Consider the following 19,436-nt stretch of genomic DNA (forward strand, 5'->3'; position numbering starts at 1 on the left):
ATAACCAGAAATCTAACAGAGTATAACTGATCAGAAGCAAAGAATAATATTATGTATGCATGTATATATCTATACACACGTCTCTAATACTTTTCTCAACTCCACGACAACTCCTTGTCAAGACCCAAACGCTGCTTCATCGCTTCATACGCCTCCAACTGTTGTGAGAGTGCGGTCTTATCAGTACTTTTACTTACACTTTCAAACAACATTATTTGTCCTTGTTTTCGTGTATTCCTTTCCTTCTGTTGAGTACGACTCTTCGTTATAAGTGGGACTCCTTCTGCCTCATGCACTTCTAGCAGTGTTCGTAAATAAGGTCCGATATCGTCAAATGGCACTATATGCCACGCCCCTGTTTGGTGCAGTGTGAGCATCAATCGTCTCTCATCAACCGTCACACATGAGCCAAAGTGTTCACCAGCCGTTTTAGACGTTATGTCTGTGGCATCATTCACATAATTCTGCAATGTTCCAAGTGAGATACGCACCTTTACGGGATTGCTATCAATAGTGGGTTGAGTGGCATACATAAAGAAGAGAAGATACATGCCAAAGACACGACTATTAGGACTTGCTTCTGTGGGAAGTGAAAGATATGCGGCGGCGAGTTGCAGTACGTTTTCAATAACATCATGGTGAAATGGTTGAGTGACGGTAGAGCCGGCGTAGTGCAAATACTCCAAATGCATACGATCAAATACGGTTTGAAATGCATTAATGTTTAGTTCATTTGGTGTGAGAAGATGTAATCGTGCCAGTTCGCGATAGAGGGCGGCGTAGTCCGCGGCGATAAGGGCCAAGCGCTGCTCTAAGGATTGCATTGCAGGGCTGACTTAATGATAAAGAAGTGGAAAAGTTAATAAAAATAAAAAAAATAATAATAGTTATAAAGAAGAAAAAGAAGAAGAAAGTGTAAAGAAAGGTACCATTTATCATTTTTTTTTGTTTGGAGAGATTAGAGCAGATACAATTGAAAGAAATAGAAAGAAACAAGGCGCCAAAAAAGAAAAAAAACATCTGTACTTAATAAGAGTGTTAGGTAGATCGCGTAAACAAAGACTCAAACACCTGAATATCTCAACCCACATACAAGAATAAGAAAAAATAAGAGAAAAAAAGAAAAGTAAAAAAAAGAAGAGTACGGGTACAATAGTCTCTCCAACCCCCGTTGGCTATTAACCCTCTTTTTTTTTTCTTTCCCCACTTTCTTTCTTTCCTTCCTTCCTTCTATTCCACACACCATCTGAGTAACAATAATAATAATAATAATAATAATAATAATAATAATAATAATAATAATAATAATAATAATAATAATAATAATAATAATAATAATAATATATATATATATATTAGGTGTATGAGTCCCGTATCCATTCTTCCTTGCGAAGATCCCCTCCTCCTTCTCTTTCTCTTTTTCTCTCTATCTCTTCTCTCTCACAGACTCCTCAGAGCATAAACATCTTATCAAGAGATACCAACTCCTCCGTAAGGCGCTGCCCAACATGCTGTTTCTTCCAACAACGTGCCCACATAGTTAATACATGCACCCGCCGCCGCAGTTGCACCATTGCCATTTCCTCGCCTTTTGCTTTATACGCCGCCGCGAGTCGCAGCATGTGTTGTACGGCGAGCATGAGAATAGGCGGAGTGGCCGTATCGACACATTCCGGGGTTGCATCAAACAACGCCGCACACCGTTCCACATCGTCATTATTCGCTGGAATGAATGGAAGACTGTAGAAGTGATGCAGCGCCACCTCCGACTCATTGCGGGCTGCACTGACGAATACTTCACTCATTTTGCAGAGTAACTGAAATGCCTCGGCGTGGGCGTGTGGAATACTCCGCTTAGATCGCATTACACGATCCTGCAGATTGGCGGCATGCACAAAGAGATTCGTACTTTCACTCGTCGGCGGGTGATGAAAGGCGCGAGAGAGGGCTGGACAGATAATCTGCACCGCACGACTTAAGGCATAGTTTGCCCGATTATCGTCATGTGCCTGGGCGGCCGCTGCCTCCAGTACGGAAAAGACATGCACGGCGAGTTCGGTCTGTCCACGTAATACCGCCGCCTCTGCGATTCGTTCCATCGCCTCCAGCAATTCCGCCGATGGCGTGGATTGCAGTAAAACACCATCACTGCCCGCACGACTTCCCCCACGCTGACCAAAGAGTTTCGCACACACCAATTCCTTTTCACAGTAGTCCACAAAGACATTAACGAGGTTTGTGCAAAGAAAGTAGCGAAATATAGCGGCTCCTGTGCGTGTAATACGGGGTTGACGCTTATCGATGTCAAGAAGGACGAGTGAACAGTATTGTGGAATAAGACGACTTAAATCAATAGGAACCTCCACATCACCACATGGTAAAAGTTGAGAGATGTAAAAGCAAATAGCGAGATGAATTCCATCCACATATGTTGTATCATTTTCAATTAGTAATCGCATCCCAGATGATGGAAGAAGGGCGTGAATAAGAAGCGATGCCAGTCGTACTACATCCCCACGCACCAAAGCGAGAAGTTCCTGCATATCATCAAGTAATAGTCGTTGCATCTCTGCTAGAGATTGTAGTTTATCACCACCACAAATCTCCACAGATCGTACACAAAATAGTCGAATCCATAAAGTATCCTCCAATGAATGTGCTACCCTAGATGAGAGTGATGCCACAGTAGACAACACCACATCACTGCTTTCTCCTGTATTTCCAAGAAGTAAAAGGAGTAAAACAATTTGTCTGTGTGGATCCAAACGGGTGGCTTCTTCTTCATACAATTTACGTAAATCCATAGCAGATGGAAGTGTACTGCGTTGTGTCATCGGGGCATTAGCATATGCCTCAAGTTTTGCTTCAACCAAACGAAATCCAGCACTATTTGCTATCATAACGGCTGCATCATAACGTCCACAACGCATGGCTGTATAAATATGAGCCCATTGATTTGAAGAAGAAGTACATCGCTGCACGACATCAATAAAACGTGTTGCATGCATATTTTCCAATTCACCAAAACGGTTGGAATCCACTTTAAGTGTACGCGATAAGAGATTAACAAGAGCCTTTCGCTCCATCATGTGAAGACTGGAAGCAACATAAGTCATAATTGTACTAGCAGAACCATGTTGCATAATAGGTTGAAGCATTTGTTCAACTGTGGCCCATAAAACAGCGACTTCATCTGTAATGGATGGAGCGTCATCCGCTATATGTGCAGCGAAGTGTGTTAACCATCTTAAAGGAGGTTGTGTATCCACAATTTGGGCAAAAGTGGCAACCTTATTAAGCATTCGCGTAGAAAGAGCATCTCGTCTCTTTAATAACGACATCACTCCCGCCCGTGGCTGTAGTGGAGTGATGGAACTTGTATTCGTAGGTGGTGGTCTCACCCGAGTTAACTGACCAGCACCAGCACTCTTCATAGAGTAGGACTCAAATGCATCTGCCACTTCCACACTGTACTTTTCCCAAACAGCACGTATAATATCTTCTGAACGTTCTTGCACAATATTACTAACACGTTGATGCATTTCCTCTACATTACGTCGCATCGTTTCTTTCCGACAGTTTACCACAAACGCCTCCAATGAACTTCCCAATTCATTCTCTGTGTGCGGTGGAAAGAAAGAGCCGGAAGCCTCTGAGACTATTCCAACTCCACCCGCAGCAGCTGCCGCCGCCAGGGATAACTGACTTGCCTGGAGTTGTTGTAATAAACGTTGCTGTTCCTGCAGGTTAAATCCAAGACTTGCCATAAAGAGTTCCACAGAGGCTTGTTTAGAACTGGCCTGACCAGGCGCCCTCGCACGTGTACAAACATCAGACGCCATTTTCCGTGAAGTTTCATACGCACTGAGTCCATTACGAACCACACGTGTGTCGGTATCATTTACAAGCAATTGACGTGCTCTCGCCGTTAGTCGTGCGATATTACCACGTACATCACTCCCGGGATCTGCGATGTTTCCATCCAACTTGCGAGGATTTTGGGTTGTGAGAACACCACCTGGGGAGGTTTCGGCAAAACCACTCATGGACATCATGTGTGTAAGGCGAAAAAAAAAGTGGCTTTTCTTTTTTCTTTTTTTAAATAGTTTTCCTTTTCGTTCTCTTTTTATGTTTCTTTTTCTTTCTCTCTCTCTCTCTCGATTTTTTTAAAATACAGAGAAAGAGGTTCGATCAATTTCAAACTATTAGAAGAATCGGTGATCCTATTTACTTGCTAAATGCTCTTGCTGTTGCTCAAGTGTTTAGCTTCTTTATCCCGTCTTCTTCTTCTTCACCCCCCTTTTTTCCTTCTTCCCTTGCTTCCCTACACCTTCCCATGAGGAGAGCAAAAGGAAGTAAGGATAAGATAACAAAAGAAAAATTAATAAAAAAAAACAATCAAACAGAGAAAATGAAGGCATATTCATTCGTGTATTTGGTATACACGTTACTCTTTCTTTCTTTCTTCCTTTTTCTCTTCATATATGTATGCAGTTAGCAAGAACAAGAGGTAAAGTTACGGTAGTAACACAAAAAGCATAAAAATAGAGATAATGATAGACTACCTGGTTATCATTTTTCAAAATGGAGAGATCAAATAAATGGGAGCACCACACTGACTTTTGTCATTATGTCTTACATGTCTATAAATAAATAATATATATATATATATATATATATATATATATATATATATATATATATATTTATATTTGTAATATAAATATATTTTTTTCCTCTCTTTTCCTCCATCTTTTTTTTTCTTCTATTCCTTTCATTACAACAGTTGTTGTAAATGATACACTCTATAGTAAAAGTAAAAGAAATTCAATGCGTACACACACACTCACTCTCTCATTCCTTCTTAAATACCCTCCATAAGGTCCGAAAGCTCACTTAATTGTACGACTTCAGTGGGTTGCTTCACTTGTTCCTTTTCTTCTTTTGGTTGTGCCACCTCCACCTTTTTTTTCTTCTTTACGGGGGCATGCACGACAACCGCGGCTGTCCCTGTACTCCCGCCAACCGACTTTGCTCCTGTGCTCTCTGCATACGATGGCATTCGCCTCGCAAGTTCCACTTTTTCACCAATCTGTCGAATCGCCAACAACATACGGGAAAGCGCCACTGTAACGGGTTTATTAGAAAACGTGGGAAGTTTGTGGGCGATGCCGAGGGACTTGCCGGTGGAGATGACAGAGACATAACCGTCAAGAGAGGCGGTGAGTAAATATTTGGCGTGTGGACTCCACGCGACATCGGAGATACTACGCATGTGGAGATCGGTGTAATCGCTATGGCGTACGGCACTGTCGGTTGTGTATATCACCACCGCATCTGCAGTCCATACAGCCATTGCCATGCGATAATCATCTGGGCCCCATGAACCGCGTTCTCTTAGAGAGTTCTCTTGTCTCTTTGTAATATCATCATTATCTTTTTCCTTTTCCTTTTCTTCTTCATTGGTGTTGTGATAATCCTTTTTCTTATCCTCCAATGGCTCCAAGAAGCATGGGGCCCAGAGTACACCACGAATCTCAGAGTATCCACGCACAATTAAACGACCCGCTACTTTTTCTGGGGCATTACGTGTATACAAATATACACAATGTATCATATCATCTGCTTTTCGTGCCTCACTCGTACTATTTCCATTTCCATTAGTGGCATCTGTAGTTATATCATTCCCTGCCCTAATACCATTACTACTACCCATACTGCTATGGTGATTCGGATCATTTGTATGCTTCTGTTTATTAGTACTATTATTATTACTATTACTATTATTATTAATATTATTATTATTATTATTATTATTATTATTCGTATTACTGTGTGTATGATGTGGGGTTGCCTTTCCATAGGGCACTGCCACAATTGATCCATCCGGTGACCAACCAAATCGTCTAAACGTTGTAGCGCAGGAATCTCCAATGTAATCGCCCGCCGCCCGCCGCTGGGCCGCTAAGTGTGTACGCCGCACATTAGTGGATTGCACATGTGTGAAGAACAACAACGGCGGTGCTCCACCGAAACTCGCCACACCGCGACGCCACGGATCCCACGCCACACCGCGGCAGAAAGAACGATGGACTTCCGGCAATTGCACCACAGGCACCGTACTCCCATTATTATTATTATTACTATTACTATTATTATTAATATTACTATTAGGAGTATTATTACCACCGAGATCGTGTATGACGATACTCCCATCCCCACCCGCACTTAAGAGATAACGGGCATCTGGTGAGAAACAGATATCATACACATCCATCACATGTCCGGAGAGATGACGGTAATCCTTCCACACCGCCGTATCATCCATATCATCCTCCGCATCACTATGATCATCATTATTATTATTATTTGGTTTCCCACCACTCCCACTCCCACGTTCCTGCCACCACAGACAAATCTTCCCATCGCAGTGCGCTGATGCAATCATTCCACCGTGTGGCGACCAGCGGGCGGTGAGCGGCGTCCACGCCGTGCGCATCCCAGTAATATACGACACACACGCCGTCATGTCACACTGCCCATTCGTCAGCCACGCGTCTGTGGCGGTTGGGTGCAGTCGCCATAGTCGAATATGTCCATCACCGCCGCAGGTGACGATGCGATGGCCGCGGCTGCAGTAGTCAATAGAGACAATGCCTTCAATCGCCACACCCTGCAGTCCCCGCCGCACCGCCTCCTCATCGCGTTCACAGCCGTGCCAAAGAACCTCGAGGGTGCGGACGGTAATTGGGGGCGGACTGCTAGATGATGTCATATATAAATCTATATATATATATATATATATATAGGGTTTATGGGAGTAGTATGGGTAATATAAATATAAATATGTATTATTTACGGGTTTATTCCCTTGTATATATATGGGGTTTAGGCGTCACTTTTGTTTCTTCTCTTTATTCTTTTTGGTGTATGTGTAGGTGTATAGATAATAATAAATAAAGAAGAAGCAGAAAAGAAAGACAACAGAAATTTATAGAGAATACAAATGCGTAAATTGAAAAATAAGCATCAGCATATACATTAGGTAAGAAGAAGGGAACACAAAAAAGAAATTGCATGCAACGTATAGAGAGGAATTGTAGGGAAATAAATATGAAATGAGAACAAGATGAATGAGTTATACGGCAACAGAAATAGAAGCAATAACAATGATTAGAATTCATTCCTATATCATTTAACAGTAGTCATATATATATATATATATATATATATATATATATATATATATATATATATCTTCTTTTCTCTTCTCATTTCTTCTGTTCTTATTCACATACTTTATAGCTGCCACAAGGACACACGTTTCCCCCAAACACTGCCCCAAAATACTTCAAATAACACCACTACATTCCACGGTCAGTTGAAGTACTCTGTAGGCATTATAATGCCGCACTCAAACGGGAAAAAAGATAAGAATAATTAATAAAAATAATAATAAAAAGAAAACAATAATGAGGGAAGAAGGACAAAGAAAGGGGGAAAAACATCAAGGTAAAAAACCAAACAAACAAAAACGTAGAACACCGCTGTATAAACGATTTTTTTTATATTAGTAATAATGGTAGTGCTGGAGTCAAAGCAAATTCACATTGTACACACCTGCCCAATTTTGAAAAGGAAAAAAAAAGAAGTATGGAAAAGTCATTCTCTTAATGCAATTTTTTTTCCGTTTTCTGATCTCATCACTGTTGTCACTTTTCTATTTTTTATTTCTCTTTTCTTCTCTCCTTAATTCATGATATCAATGATATTAAGGTAACGGTCCTTTTTTTTCTTTATCTGTAGGTTCTTTTACCTTTACACTCCTTTTCTTTTTTTTTAATTCGCACTCAATTTTCTTCCTTTTTATTATTTAATTGTGACAGGTGGTGCGAACCAGACACAGATGAGTACATAAGGAGATACATAAAACATACATACATAGAAATAAAACAATATATATATATATATATATATATATATATTATACGAAAAGTACCGGCCCACTACTACTGGAGGTACCAGTACACAAATACACGGAAATAGAAGTAGTGGAGAACAAATATATAAGAAAAAGAAAAGATAAAAGACGAAATACAACCAAAGTCATCTTTGCTTACATTCATCCTCCAGAAATTAACGTTGGAAGATAACAAGATAATGAAAATAGACCATAATGGAGCAAAAAAAAAAAAACCAAAAAACAAAACGAAAAACAAAAAAAAAAAAAAACCAAAAAACAAAACGAAAAACAAAAAAGCAAAAAAAAAAAAGATTCTGTGGGATCTCAATTCCGAGCAAATACAAATCACCCACTCTCATAGAAACTACGACATTAAAGACAGACTTCACGACCCTTTTTTCCCTCACACGCAAACAACGTTGAAGAATTGTTTCAAAAGAAAAAAAAAACTGAAAGATGGAATAAAACTAGTGCACCAAAGCATAAAGTACTGATTCAAATATTTCTAACAGAGAGTAACCCGTCCCCCATTTTTTTTCGCGTTCTGTTTTTTTTTCTCTCCTTCTTTCATTATTTCTATTTTAACTACCTCTTCTCCTATTCAATAGCTATTCCCAAGGAGAATAGGCAGCCAAAAAAGTTGCCTCACCCTCACGAAGACGTGTCTGCACTCTCACCCCAGATCCATTATCGCCTCTTTCTTCTCCTCTTCCTCCATTTCTTCTTCTTCCATTTCTTCCTCTTCTGTTCACGGCTGTTCCTGATGTTGATGATAATGACAATGATAATGGTGATGGATGTACTGTGCTGTGTACCTTCCTTGGCGAGAGTTGTTCACTGAGAAACTTCTCCACCATCCGCCAGAGTCGCTCCAACTCCACACTTGTGGATAATGAGACGATTGTGCCAGCCGCCGCTGTGCCAATGCTGTACGGCAGAAAGAACACCCGTTCTTCACTTCCCTCCATCGATAAGCGATCGACGCGGGTGTTGAACTCACACTGTTCCTGCAGCCAGAATCCACCCTCGTCTACTAATACCACTAAAGGCGGGGCCTCACTTCTGATGGGCGGCGGGAACCACTCACGAATATAACCTCCACTGCTGTTCATGACTAGCTGTTTGAAACGATCCTTCGCAGATAACTGTTGTTGTTGTTGTGTACTCGTACGGTTACCATGGCCAGTATTAGCGTTTTCATTCGAGAACAGACCCGCGAGGTTTGAATCATTATTACTATTACTACTACTACTACTACTACCACTAGTAGTACTAGTTCTACTGAAACTACCCCAAATACCATTATTATTATTATTATTATTGCCACTAGTTCTGTATATAGGTGGAGGTGTCTCCCATCCCACAAACGGATCCACGAGAATGACTCCCTGGCAAAGTGCACGTCGTGCCATTTCCGGATCGGCTGCCGCTAACGCACCTAAGTGAAGTACACGACAAAATCGATCCAACAAGAGAAGTACAAACATTGCCGCGAGATCACTTCCACCAATAATAATACGCCTTGCTTGTATTTTATGCCGAGAGGCTTCTATCATCGCATTAAGAGATGCCACTGTAGCTATCGGACCACGATCCCCATCCATTGGAACTGTAACGAAGAGTGCATTACAAGCCAGTGAGTGTGCGAGTCGCAGCACAAACCGCATAACAACAGGGGAATCACTCTCCCACGGCATTACCAACCACACCACGGCAGGAATATCATTTTCATCCCGTTGATCATACCGGTTCCCCATTCTGTCTACACGGGATGAAGTTCCTCCTGTTGTTGTTGCTATTGATGATGATGTGAATCCAGGAGTTGGGAAACGATAGAGCCAAATATTTTCTGCAATTTTTTCTCTTCTTTCTTTCATGGCGGCCAGTAATGTGAAGGGTTTACCGTAAACAGACTGCAGTGTTGGGCGGTAATATCCACCCATGAGACCAGGCACACGCTGGGCGAGAAGTGTCAGTCCAGCCACTGCCTGTCGATGACATACATCCACTTCATCCTCTGTAGAAAGCTGAGAAACTTCACCATTCGAATGGTTTGTATTTGTATTAGTACTTGTTGTTGTTGTTGTTGTTGTTGGTGTCTGTTGTGTCCCTTGTTGAATGCGTTTATTTCTTCCTCCTTCAAGTTGTAGACCGTACTGCCATAGGAGAAACGATTCCATCGTACGGTGGGAGAGGCGGAGTACATTACCCACAGTGTGGTCCAAAATTGCACCAGCAATTCCTGAGAGAGAACTCCACATGAGTTTATTATTATTTTTCTCTTTTTTTTTCTTTTCGTTCAATAATAAAAATAATTTTTGCGATACTTCTTCGTCTGAAGTATGCTACAGTAGACAATGGCTAAAAATAGGAATATGGACACCAAATGAGAATAGTAGTAGTACTACTACTACTACTACTACTACTAGTAAAAAGTAATAATAATAGCAATAATAATACTAAAGCCAACTGCAGCTAAGAAAAAAAGAACTGTTTTTTTTCGCTCTATTTATCACACCTATATTAGTATATATTTTCCTTTTTCTGTTTTTCTTTTTGTTAAAAATCACTCTAAGTATCAGCGATTTCTACGTGAAATCAGTCAAGGACCTCTTTTTTTTTTTCGCTCCAGAATCTTTATATTTGGGTTTTCCTCCTCCCTCAACTTTCTTTTATACAGAGAAAAAGAAAGAGAAAAGTAAAAGAAAGAAAGAAAGAAAGAAAGAGAGAAATACTTTCTGTATATAGTCTTTAGATTTAAAAGAGAGATGTTAATTCCACAGTCTCCTTTACAAATAGACATAAATGAGCTGTGAAAAAAAAAATAATAATATAGTGTAAAAATAAAAACAGAATGATTTCAACTACTATTACAAGAGAAGGTAAAGAGGAAACGGACAAAAACGAAAAAAAAAACTCAAGAAATATCCATGAAACAAACCGAAAAAAAAAAATAACTGGCAGTTTAGCCAATCAAGACCTCCGTGTTTTTCTCTTCCCTTCCCATGTATATATCCCATAGTCTACATGTATCTATCCATCTATCTATATCCTTCTTTTTCTTTTTCTTTGTGCGTGCGTATTTCAACAACGCGTTTATTTTTCTCCTGGCTCATTCCTGTTATGTCTGCGATACTTCGTCTTGTTCGTCTGGAGTGTGATGTATCATCGCACGACTCACACTCAACACATCCGTCTCATTAATACGTGATTCCGTGGCATTTCCCTCAAGTAATGCAGGTGTCATAATAAAGCGCAGACCGCCTTTATGCGAGTTAAACTGCTCCACTGATTGATTTGGCCATGGCTTCTGCACAGTGTTGATGGCCACTGTAAAGACCGGACCACGCAGACTTGCCCCAAAGGAGGAACAGCAAAACAGAAAACATTTACGACGCCAGGAGAACCGTGCGGCGCCTTGAATAATCTCAGAAACTTTATCCTTATACCCAATAAGCATCTGCACCCGACCAATAGAGTGATTCAGTTGACCAAGCCCGGCAGGGGAGAGTCGAAGTGTGATTGTTTCAACTGTGTAGATAGACGCATCATGTGTGGTGGGCGAATACAGAGAAAAGACAGAAATGCCTTTTCCATCATCATCATATTCATCATCACTACCCCATTTACTCTTACCACGTACGATTTGATTAAAACTACCGAATCCTAGTGATTCTTCTAATGGTATGGCGGCCGTGAAAAAATAATGTCCATGAATAGCTTTTGTAGTAATAATTTGTTCAATAAAATATTGATAATAATCCTGCGTTGGGGATTCAGGCATACTAAGAAGTGGTTGTAAGTTCATACGATTGAGAATACTTTTCCATAATTTATCACGTGTAGCATGATAATAGAATCGTTTACATACCAGCATAACATTACAAAGGTCAGAACAGTTGCAAAACGATAAAACACGAATAAATACACGAGAAGTATTCCAAATCGTTGCTTTGCCAACCTGTGAATAATTTCCATTGCTTCCTGATGTGACAGGTATGAAATCATCTCCGCCTTTATTTTTCTCTTCCTCTGCCGCTATGACTACTGAAGATAATTGCAGTGGGTTTAATGGTCTCTCTCCACTATCTGCACCCCTCTTTTTCTCCTTCCCCTTATTACACGCATCATCACTCTTAAGACTTGACAAGACGGTATCAGTTCCCTCATTTCCCTGCAGTTGTCCTCCACTGGGAATATTAACGTTATTAACACCACCACTATTATTATTATTATTATTATTATTATTAATACTACTACTACTGCTGCTGCTTTCAGTTTCGGAATCATCCTCCGGCACCATGGAGTGCAGAGAAACAGCATTTAAGGATTTCATAGAGTTTCTTGCAAAAGATCCAGCCGGTAAACCGAGGGGATTTGTACCAAATTCCACATCTTCCATATTGTCTTCAACAAAGAAGAAACGCGCCGTTCGATAGAGTCCATTGTTTTCACTTTCCATACCGTTATGCCCACTGCTGTTTCGGTCCATGTGAAGCTAAACGGGGAGTGATTAATAACACACCAGAAAAACAAAAAAAACAAACAAATAAATTAAATAAATAAATAAATATATATATATATATATATATATATATATATATATATATATATATATATATACTCGAAGTTGTATTGTTATTCTTAATAATAATAATAATAATAATAATAATAATAATAATAGTTTTATCTCTACCTTTTAGACGATTTTTGTTGTGGTCAGCCTATTTATTTTTTACTTTCTTTCTTATTTGTTCGACTTTATCTAGTACAATTTCTGCTTTTAGATTACTTTTTTGTGTTAAACTGCAGAGTTGGAGATGCGAATTAAAAAAAAGAAAAAAGAACAACAAAAAAACCAGAAGGAAATACCTATAAAGGCGAAAGACATGACTCCCAATGCGGAAAAAAAGAAAAGAAATAATCCCCCCCAAAAAAGAAAAACAAAAGATAATAATTAAGCAAATAGAGGAAACAGGTGAAACCATACTCCATTTCTCTCCCTTTTACTTCATTCTGTTAGATTACACGAAAAAGAGTTACAGAAGGAAGAGACACAAGGAAATCCTGAACACAGACACACTTCCCTTTCTTTCTCTCTCCCTCACTCTCTACGATAGATATAGCAGAGATATCCAACACAGCTCCAAATATATGCATATATATATATATATATGAGGAAGGAAATAAATAAAGTAACGAATCACTTCATCTTTGCACGCAATGCTGCTAGCTTCGCTTGTAAACCCGAGAGTTTCCTCTCCTCCTTTGAAGGCGCCGGTGGTTTCTCTTCATCCTTCTTCTCTGCAGTAGTGGTATTAGTATTACTACCATTGGATTCTGTCCTTGGCTTCTTTGCTCCTTTAGCTGAAAAGACGCCTTTACCGCGTGGGTGTTTGTAGTGTTGATTCGACTTTGTATTCTCTGCCATACGCGGCCGACGTCCCTCATTCCAATCCGCATTCTCCGTCGTAGATAATCTCACATTTTCTTCTTTTTCTTGTTCTTCCTCTTCTCTGTGATGATAATTACAGTTCCCCCCTGTCTGTCCGTTAGAATTCCACTGTTTACTCTTATGCTCCTCCCGCAGTTTCCTTGCAATCTCCGCCGCCACCGCGGCATAACGCTGACGAGTTGCATAGAACGACTTTGGCGCCCGCCCCGCTGTGAGTTCCCCGCCTGTTTTTGCCAACCACTTCTCCGTGCAGTACTTCAGATACGCCGTGCGCTGCGCCGCTTCCGCCCGTTCGCGCTCCTGCTGCTTGCGCCTGGCCTCAGCGAGGCGATAGGAATAGTGCGGTGTGGCCTGCAGGGCGGTGATGGTGCAGCCCCGCCAAACGGCGCCGGTGAGGACGGGGAAGATGTTCTTCGCGCCTTCCGCGGAGAAGTGGGCGTAGCGGCGGGGCCTGCCGTCGTCGGTGAGGCCCAAGTCAATACTGTGCGGCTGGGCGCCGGTGCGATTGCGGATGAATTCGGCAATTTCACGTTTGGTGCAGTCGGGGGGGATATTTTTGAGACAGATACGCTTGGAGGGGTCCATCAATATGGGTATATGTATATATGGGTACTTTTAGTTTAATTTTACTTGTTTGTATGTTTTTTAAAGTGGTCTCTTGCTTTCTTCACTTCTTTTTTCTGCCTTCGCCTGATATATATATATATATATATATATATATATATACATATATATATACGAAAAAAAAAAAGAAAAGAAACATTCAGGAGTAAAAGAGAGAGATGATTTGACTTTTTTTTTCTTTTACAGCTCAAGAGAGATCATATACACAGATGTATGTATGAATGTATGGATGCATGTACGTATGTATAAATGTGGGATTAACTGAGGAAAAAAACTATTGTTGAAAGTATTTCTTTCTTCTTCATTTTTTCATACATTCAACCCCTCATATAATATGTTTAGCTTATTTTTCATTCTAAGCATAAAGCTTAACCCAGTTCTTTCCTATATTCCCTTCTTTCATCCTCTCACTCTTTTCTTAATGAGCGGACCCCTTTTCGCCCATAACACAAAGGTAACTGCATAGCAGCGAATCCACACGTCTCTTTCTCTTTTTCTCTTTCTGTGTGTGTTTGTGCTTTCACTAATTCATAGTCTTTTATCAACAAACAAACACATTACATTATATTGCAAAGAGAAATAGAATTAAACAGATAAATAAAGAAATACGTGAAATATATATATAGTTTCCTCACCTACTTTCGTTCTATTTACTCACATTCATTTTTTTCCTTAAACGAGCAATTTTCCCATTCCCTATTTCCTTCCTTTTTGTTTTAAAAAATTCTAACGAATGTCTGTGTTATGGTCAAGTTCAGAAAATGTGTAGTTACACAACTTATCCCAAGTTCCAGTTCGCTTTACACGTTCAGTGTAAATACGTTGCAGTTCATCCACTGTGCACAGTTGCGGTATACTACACCGCGATATCTCCACCGTACTAGTGCCATCGTTTGGTGTCCACAAGATAAATTTCACATACGCCGTCTTTGAACGCTCTCCAACCATTTCATTATCAGCACTATTATTACTATCACTATTACTACCACCATTAGCGGTATCATCAGTATTAGTATTAGAAGGCGTTTTCTCAACCTTCTTGAAATTTTCTGCGGGTTCGAGTTTTTCCAAAATAAGTGAAGAAGCGACTGGGAGTTCACCCTGTGGGAGACCGGCTACACTGTATGAAAAGCCAAAGAATTGAGCTAATGCGTATAGTGCCTCTCGATGCACAAAGTAAAATGTGGCTTCTTGTCGTGTATCCACAAAATCATTTAAATTCTCTTGATTAGGTGGATTTCGGTGATGCAACAATCGTAATATACGTAGTGGAAGATCCACGGCGGTGTATGTTTGTTGTTCATCTGTGTGATACAATCGAGCAATGAGGAGTTGTAGAGATATATTACGAATCTTAAACAACATCTCCGGTGTTACGCGGCCACCGCAAACATGTAATCCATAATCCGCATTAAACGTCATTCCATCCGCCACAGTTTTAATAAACGCATACAGTGGACGTTTCTTCACCCCTGCTGTCACTGCTGCTGCCTTATCTTTATACCCACACACCTTCTTCATATACCGCACTACCTCTATGACATTCGCATCCTGCATGAATGCCTCCATGCTGTTGTTAATCCAATGATGTACATCCTGCTCAGCCCGCCTAAAGCACGGCACATTATCGAGTAAATACTCATGTGTGTCCATGTCTGCAAAGACGGGCACAAATTGTGGTCGACTGGGCAGAAAACCACCAGGGCCAAATCCATCCGGGAAGAGTCCCTGCGACATGGCCACGGCGGATTGTAATATCCGCGGCTCCCCAACAGCGCGAAAGAAGTGAAGGCTGCGATTAAAGCGACGGCCAATAAAGTGACGATATCGGTGTCGTACATATTCCCCAAAGTCATACACTTCCTTCATTCCAAGGGCCGTGAGGTCCTCCGCATCTACATTATACTTGCGGCGGTTCTCTTTATCGCTGGGGCACAAATCCCAATAAGGGGCATTTGGGGCACGATGTCCATGACGACTAATTATAATGAGTTTCGTAAGGACAAGGTTGTTTTTCTTCTGAAAGGCATGTAGTGCCTTTTTACTATTTCCTGTTCTATTCACTTCTGGAATCATCATGGGAGTAGAATGTGGGTGTCGTTGATTGTAGTCTTCCGAGTCCCCCACTGTGGGATGAAGATGTAAGAGTAATACCAGTAATAATAATACTACTACTACTACTAGCATAGGAGAGAGCATCAGTGGATTTTGTGAATTTATTGCCATTTATTTTTTATTATTTTTGTTGATTTTTTTGTTTTTATTTTGGCTTTTTTTTGTGTAAAAAATATGGATTAATTAGTAATAAGAAAGGGAAAAAGAAAACACGTGATATTCCTGTATTGTGTATGTGTTTCTTTTCTTTTTATTCCTATGAGAGGCACTAACGCTGCAGCTCCTACTGCTGCCCTGTAAAAAAAAAAGAAAAGAGTTCGAGCCCCACAAACACATGAGAGACAAAAAAAAAAGAATAAATTAAATATAAATACAAATAAATAAATGAACCATATAATACTGGAAGATATACAAATAAAGAAAGAATTCTATTTCTTTTTCGGTTATTTCTATTCCACTTGAGGTGTGTGAGTGGGTAAATATGTTGCAATATTGATAAGATGCATAAAAGCAAAAAAAAAAAGAAACAACAACTACTAAATAAATAAATAAATAAATAAATAAATAAATAAATAAAAATAAATCCCATTGGGGAAAAGCGAGTCAAAAGAAGAAGAAAAAAAAAAGATACGATCAAGAAATTCCCAAAACACAAACACAAACATAAAGAGACACACATGGACATGCAGGTTTTCTCACTCTACCCAATAGCCATAACAAATAATAATAATAATAATAATAATAATAATAATAATAATAATAATAATAATAATAATACCCTATTATAAACTCCACTCTCTACGGTATTTATTTATTTTTCCCTTTACAACCAGGCACCATGATTGAGATGACTTTCCATTTCTTCATTATTGTCTAAATGCATATTCGTTCCATATACACATCTTCTTCTTTCTCTTCCGCTTGTTTCTTTTTCTCCCAATCCCGTTAACTCCGTCGCCTGCATTAATGCCTGACGGGCCCGTTCACACCGTTCTACACGTTCTTCTAATGCCCGACGGAGTTGTGCCTGTACAAGTCGTTTACGCTCCACATCGGACAAACAAAGTACATCTACACCTTTGCAACAATTCCCTAATACCACAGGAGAAACACGTGCGGGTGGTATAGCAAGTTGAACCACTAACGTTTCCTTATTTATTTCTTTTGCATTCGATAGTTCCATTTCATCTTCCGCGTCTCCAGACGTATTATTATTATTATTATTATTATTATTATTATTATTATTATTATTATTATTACGTGCATCTGTAGATTTAATATACTCAAGCCTTACAAGTAATTCACCTTCTTCTTGCATGGTTAACAAAAGATCCATCACACCAGCATCATTCCTACTACTAATATTATTATTATCCGTTTCTTCTTTTGGTGTATAAAGAGCATGCTTGTGAAGTGTCGATATTATATCTTTCATATATACACGATTTGCCACCTTTGCCAAATCACGAATCACATGCCGTCGCAATCGTGCCCCAGCTTCTATTACAAGTTCCATCATTTCATCCTGTTGCCATAATGAGATGAACTGCTTTTCCACCGTTTCCCACATCTTTCCATCACGCCGGGCGGCAGCAGAGAGAAGTCGTACATACGGCTCCATTGAATCTCTATTAAATTCATGCATCATTTTATGTTTAGCTTGCTTGCGATTCACCGGATCTGCAAACTCCCCATGGGCGATAATAGAAATAAGCATTAATGCCTTTCGGGCACGTAATAGTACCGTGTCCAACTCCACATGTTTCGGCGAGACAATTGTTCCACGCATGGCACGTTGTGGAAGTAACAACACAGAGCGAAGCCACATAACGGCATCTTGCCAACAATGCAATTTCGCTAATAACATCCCACCCTCGTAGAAGTAGTGATAAAAGTGTATAACCCCCGCCCCGGTATCATCTGGGGAAATATTCAACACCGACTGTGACATAACAGTAAGCGCGGGTGATGGACAATGTAGACGTGATGCCTCTCGCACTAAAAGAGGATGCGCCACACTGAGAGATTGCGAGGATGGCGTAAAACGTACAGCCGCCTCATGTAAATAGTATAACGTGCGTCTATAATTACCCGCATCTAGGGCATCTACTACATGTATATAACCACGCATTAAAGCCTCAAAGCGTTCTAATGCTAATCGATGACCACGCAGTTGATTATATGCGGTGGAGTTGGGGGCGAGAAGATGTTGCTCAACTGTTTTTACCACTAACGCAACACCTTCACTTTCCGCAGGTGATTCACTTAACACAATAGCCGTTGCCAAGTATGTTAAACCCATTGCGAAACCATGCGATGATGATGTTTCAACGGCATGTTTATCCAATTCCATTAATTCCATAAGAGGTCTTTTAATAAGATGGGACTGCGTGATAACTTCCATCATCTGCTGCTCTAAAGTAGATTCCAGTCTGTTGTAGTGATCCTCATCTTGCGGGGATGCTCTAATCTTATCAAGGAGATCTGAAAGCATTATCACAGATTCCTCTTTCCGTTATTTGGTAAAATAATAATAGTAATAATAATAATAATAATAATAATAATAATAATAATAATAATAATAAAAACAGAGAAGAATACGCTTCCTACCTGGGTCAAACCTTGTACAATAATATTAAAAAAAACGAAAAAGAATGAAATAAACAAAAAAACATTCATTCTATACCCTTACAAAATCCGTTACACAGCCCAACAAAACTATGAACCATTAATATAAGAAAAAGGAAAAAAAAATAGAACAAACAAACTTAGACATTACATTCTACAGGACGAAAGATCCGGCAGTACTGACAAAGCGGCCGATTCTAAAGGGCCTCTTCTCCTTCCCAGAATTGACAACAACCTTCTTGAAAATAAATAAATAAGAGGGAAAGGAAAAGAAAAGTTAAACACTTTCCAATCATTCAGTCGGCGGATTCCCCCGTATTTTACCGAAAATAACAAATAGATAGAATATATATATATATATATATATAAAGAAAACAACATCCTACACGACCCTAACTCTACCAGAGCAATTAAAGGTGCATATTCTATTCACAAAATCCCAAAACAATAATAAATTAATAACAATCAAGACAATAACAATAAACAAAGAAAGAAACAAAGAACAAAAAATAGCAATAAAGGCAGATGAAATAGAAGACAAAAGAAAAACAATGATAACAATGAACACCCCCCCCCCAAAAAAAAAAAAAAAGGAATTGCGGAATGAAGACAGGAATACAATTAGCCTAATAAAAAGACAAAATAGAAAGG

General features: G+C 39.7%; 8 protein-coding genes across 9 annotated transcripts; all 8 read right to left on the reverse strand.

Moving 5' to 3' along the window:
• Window positions 1-95: 95 nt before the first annotated feature.
• Window positions 96-824, reverse strand: LSM04_003065 (Small nuclear RNA activating complex (SNAPc); the record flags this gene model as incomplete). Its single annotated transcript, XM_067338920.1, has 1 exon — window positions 96-824. One exon carries the CDS (start codon window positions 822-824, stop codon window positions 96-98), a length of 729 nt encoding a protein of 242 aa, XP_067187809.1.
• A 627-nt stretch (window positions 825-1,451) lies between these two features.
• On the reverse strand, window positions 1,452-4,055 carry LSM04_000144 (Nucleoporin interacting component Nup93/Nic96; the record flags this gene model as incomplete). Its single annotated transcript, XM_067338921.1, has 1 exon — window positions 1,452-4,055. The coding sequence occupies one exon, from the start codon at window positions 4,053-4,055 to the stop codon at window positions 1,452-1,454; it is 2,604 nt and encodes an 867-aa protein (XP_067187690.1).
• Window positions 4,056-4,864: 809 nt separating this feature from the next.
• LSM04_000051 (WD40 repeat) lies at window positions 4,865-6,775 on the reverse strand (the record flags this gene model as incomplete). The annotated part of the gene is made up of 1 exon (XM_067338922.1): window positions 4,865-6,775. One exon carries the CDS (start codon window positions 6,773-6,775, stop codon window positions 4,865-4,867), a length of 1,911 nt encoding a protein of 636 aa, XP_067187684.1.
• Window positions 6,776-8,571: 1,796 nt separating this feature from the next.
• On the reverse strand, window positions 8,572-10,224 carry LSM04_005052 (uncharacterized protein; the record flags this gene model as incomplete). 2 transcript variants are annotated; one of them, XM_067338924.1, is made up of 1 exon in its annotated part: window positions 8,572-10,224. In XM_067338924.1, the coding sequence occupies one exon, from the start codon at window positions 10,222-10,224 to the stop codon at window positions 8,572-8,574; it is 1,653 nt and encodes a 550-aa protein (XP_067187881.1). The 2 variants fall into 2 exon arrangements, with proteins under 2 accessions (XP_067187881.1, XP_067187880.1); XM_067338923.1 differs by having other exon boundaries at window positions 8,572-8,820.
• Window positions 10,225-11,084: 860 nt separating this feature from the next.
• LSM04_008069 (F-box domain) lies at window positions 11,085-12,455 on the reverse strand (the record flags this gene model as incomplete). Its single annotated transcript, XM_067338925.1, has 1 exon — window positions 11,085-12,455. One exon carries the CDS (start codon window positions 12,453-12,455, stop codon window positions 11,085-11,087), a length of 1,371 nt encoding a protein of 456 aa, XP_067188019.1.
• Window positions 12,456-13,166: 711 nt separating this feature from the next.
• Window positions 13,167-14,003, reverse strand: LSM04_006486 (uncharacterized protein; the record flags this gene model as incomplete). Its single annotated transcript, XM_067338926.1, has 1 exon — window positions 13,167-14,003. One exon carries the CDS (start codon window positions 14,001-14,003, stop codon window positions 13,167-13,169), a length of 837 nt encoding a protein of 278 aa, XP_067187935.1.
• A 765-nt stretch (window positions 14,004-14,768) lies between these two features.
• On the reverse strand, window positions 14,769-16,268 carry LSM04_005741 (Histidine phosphatase superfamily; the record flags this gene model as incomplete). The annotated part of the gene is made up of 1 exon (XM_067338928.1): window positions 14,769-16,268. The coding sequence occupies one exon, from the start codon at window positions 16,266-16,268 to the stop codon at window positions 14,769-14,771; it is 1,500 nt and encodes a 499-aa protein (XP_067187908.1).
• Window positions 16,269-16,980: 712 nt separating this feature from the next.
• LSM04_004493 (uncharacterized protein) lies at window positions 16,981-18,651 on the reverse strand (the record flags this gene model as incomplete). The annotated part of the gene is made up of 1 exon (XM_067338929.1): window positions 16,981-18,651. The coding sequence occupies one exon, from the start codon at window positions 18,649-18,651 to the stop codon at window positions 16,981-16,983; it is 1,671 nt and encodes a 556-aa protein (XP_067187859.1).
• Window positions 18,652-19,436: the final 785 nt, after the last annotated feature.

The sequence above is a fragment of the Trypanosoma melophagium genome, assembly GCF_022059095.1.
Source record: "Trypanosoma melophagium isolate St. Kilda chromosome Unknown ctg4segment1, whole genome shotgun sequence".
NCBI lineage: Eukaryota > Euglenozoa > Kinetoplastea > Trypanosomatida > Trypanosomatidae > Trypanosoma > Trypanosoma melophagium.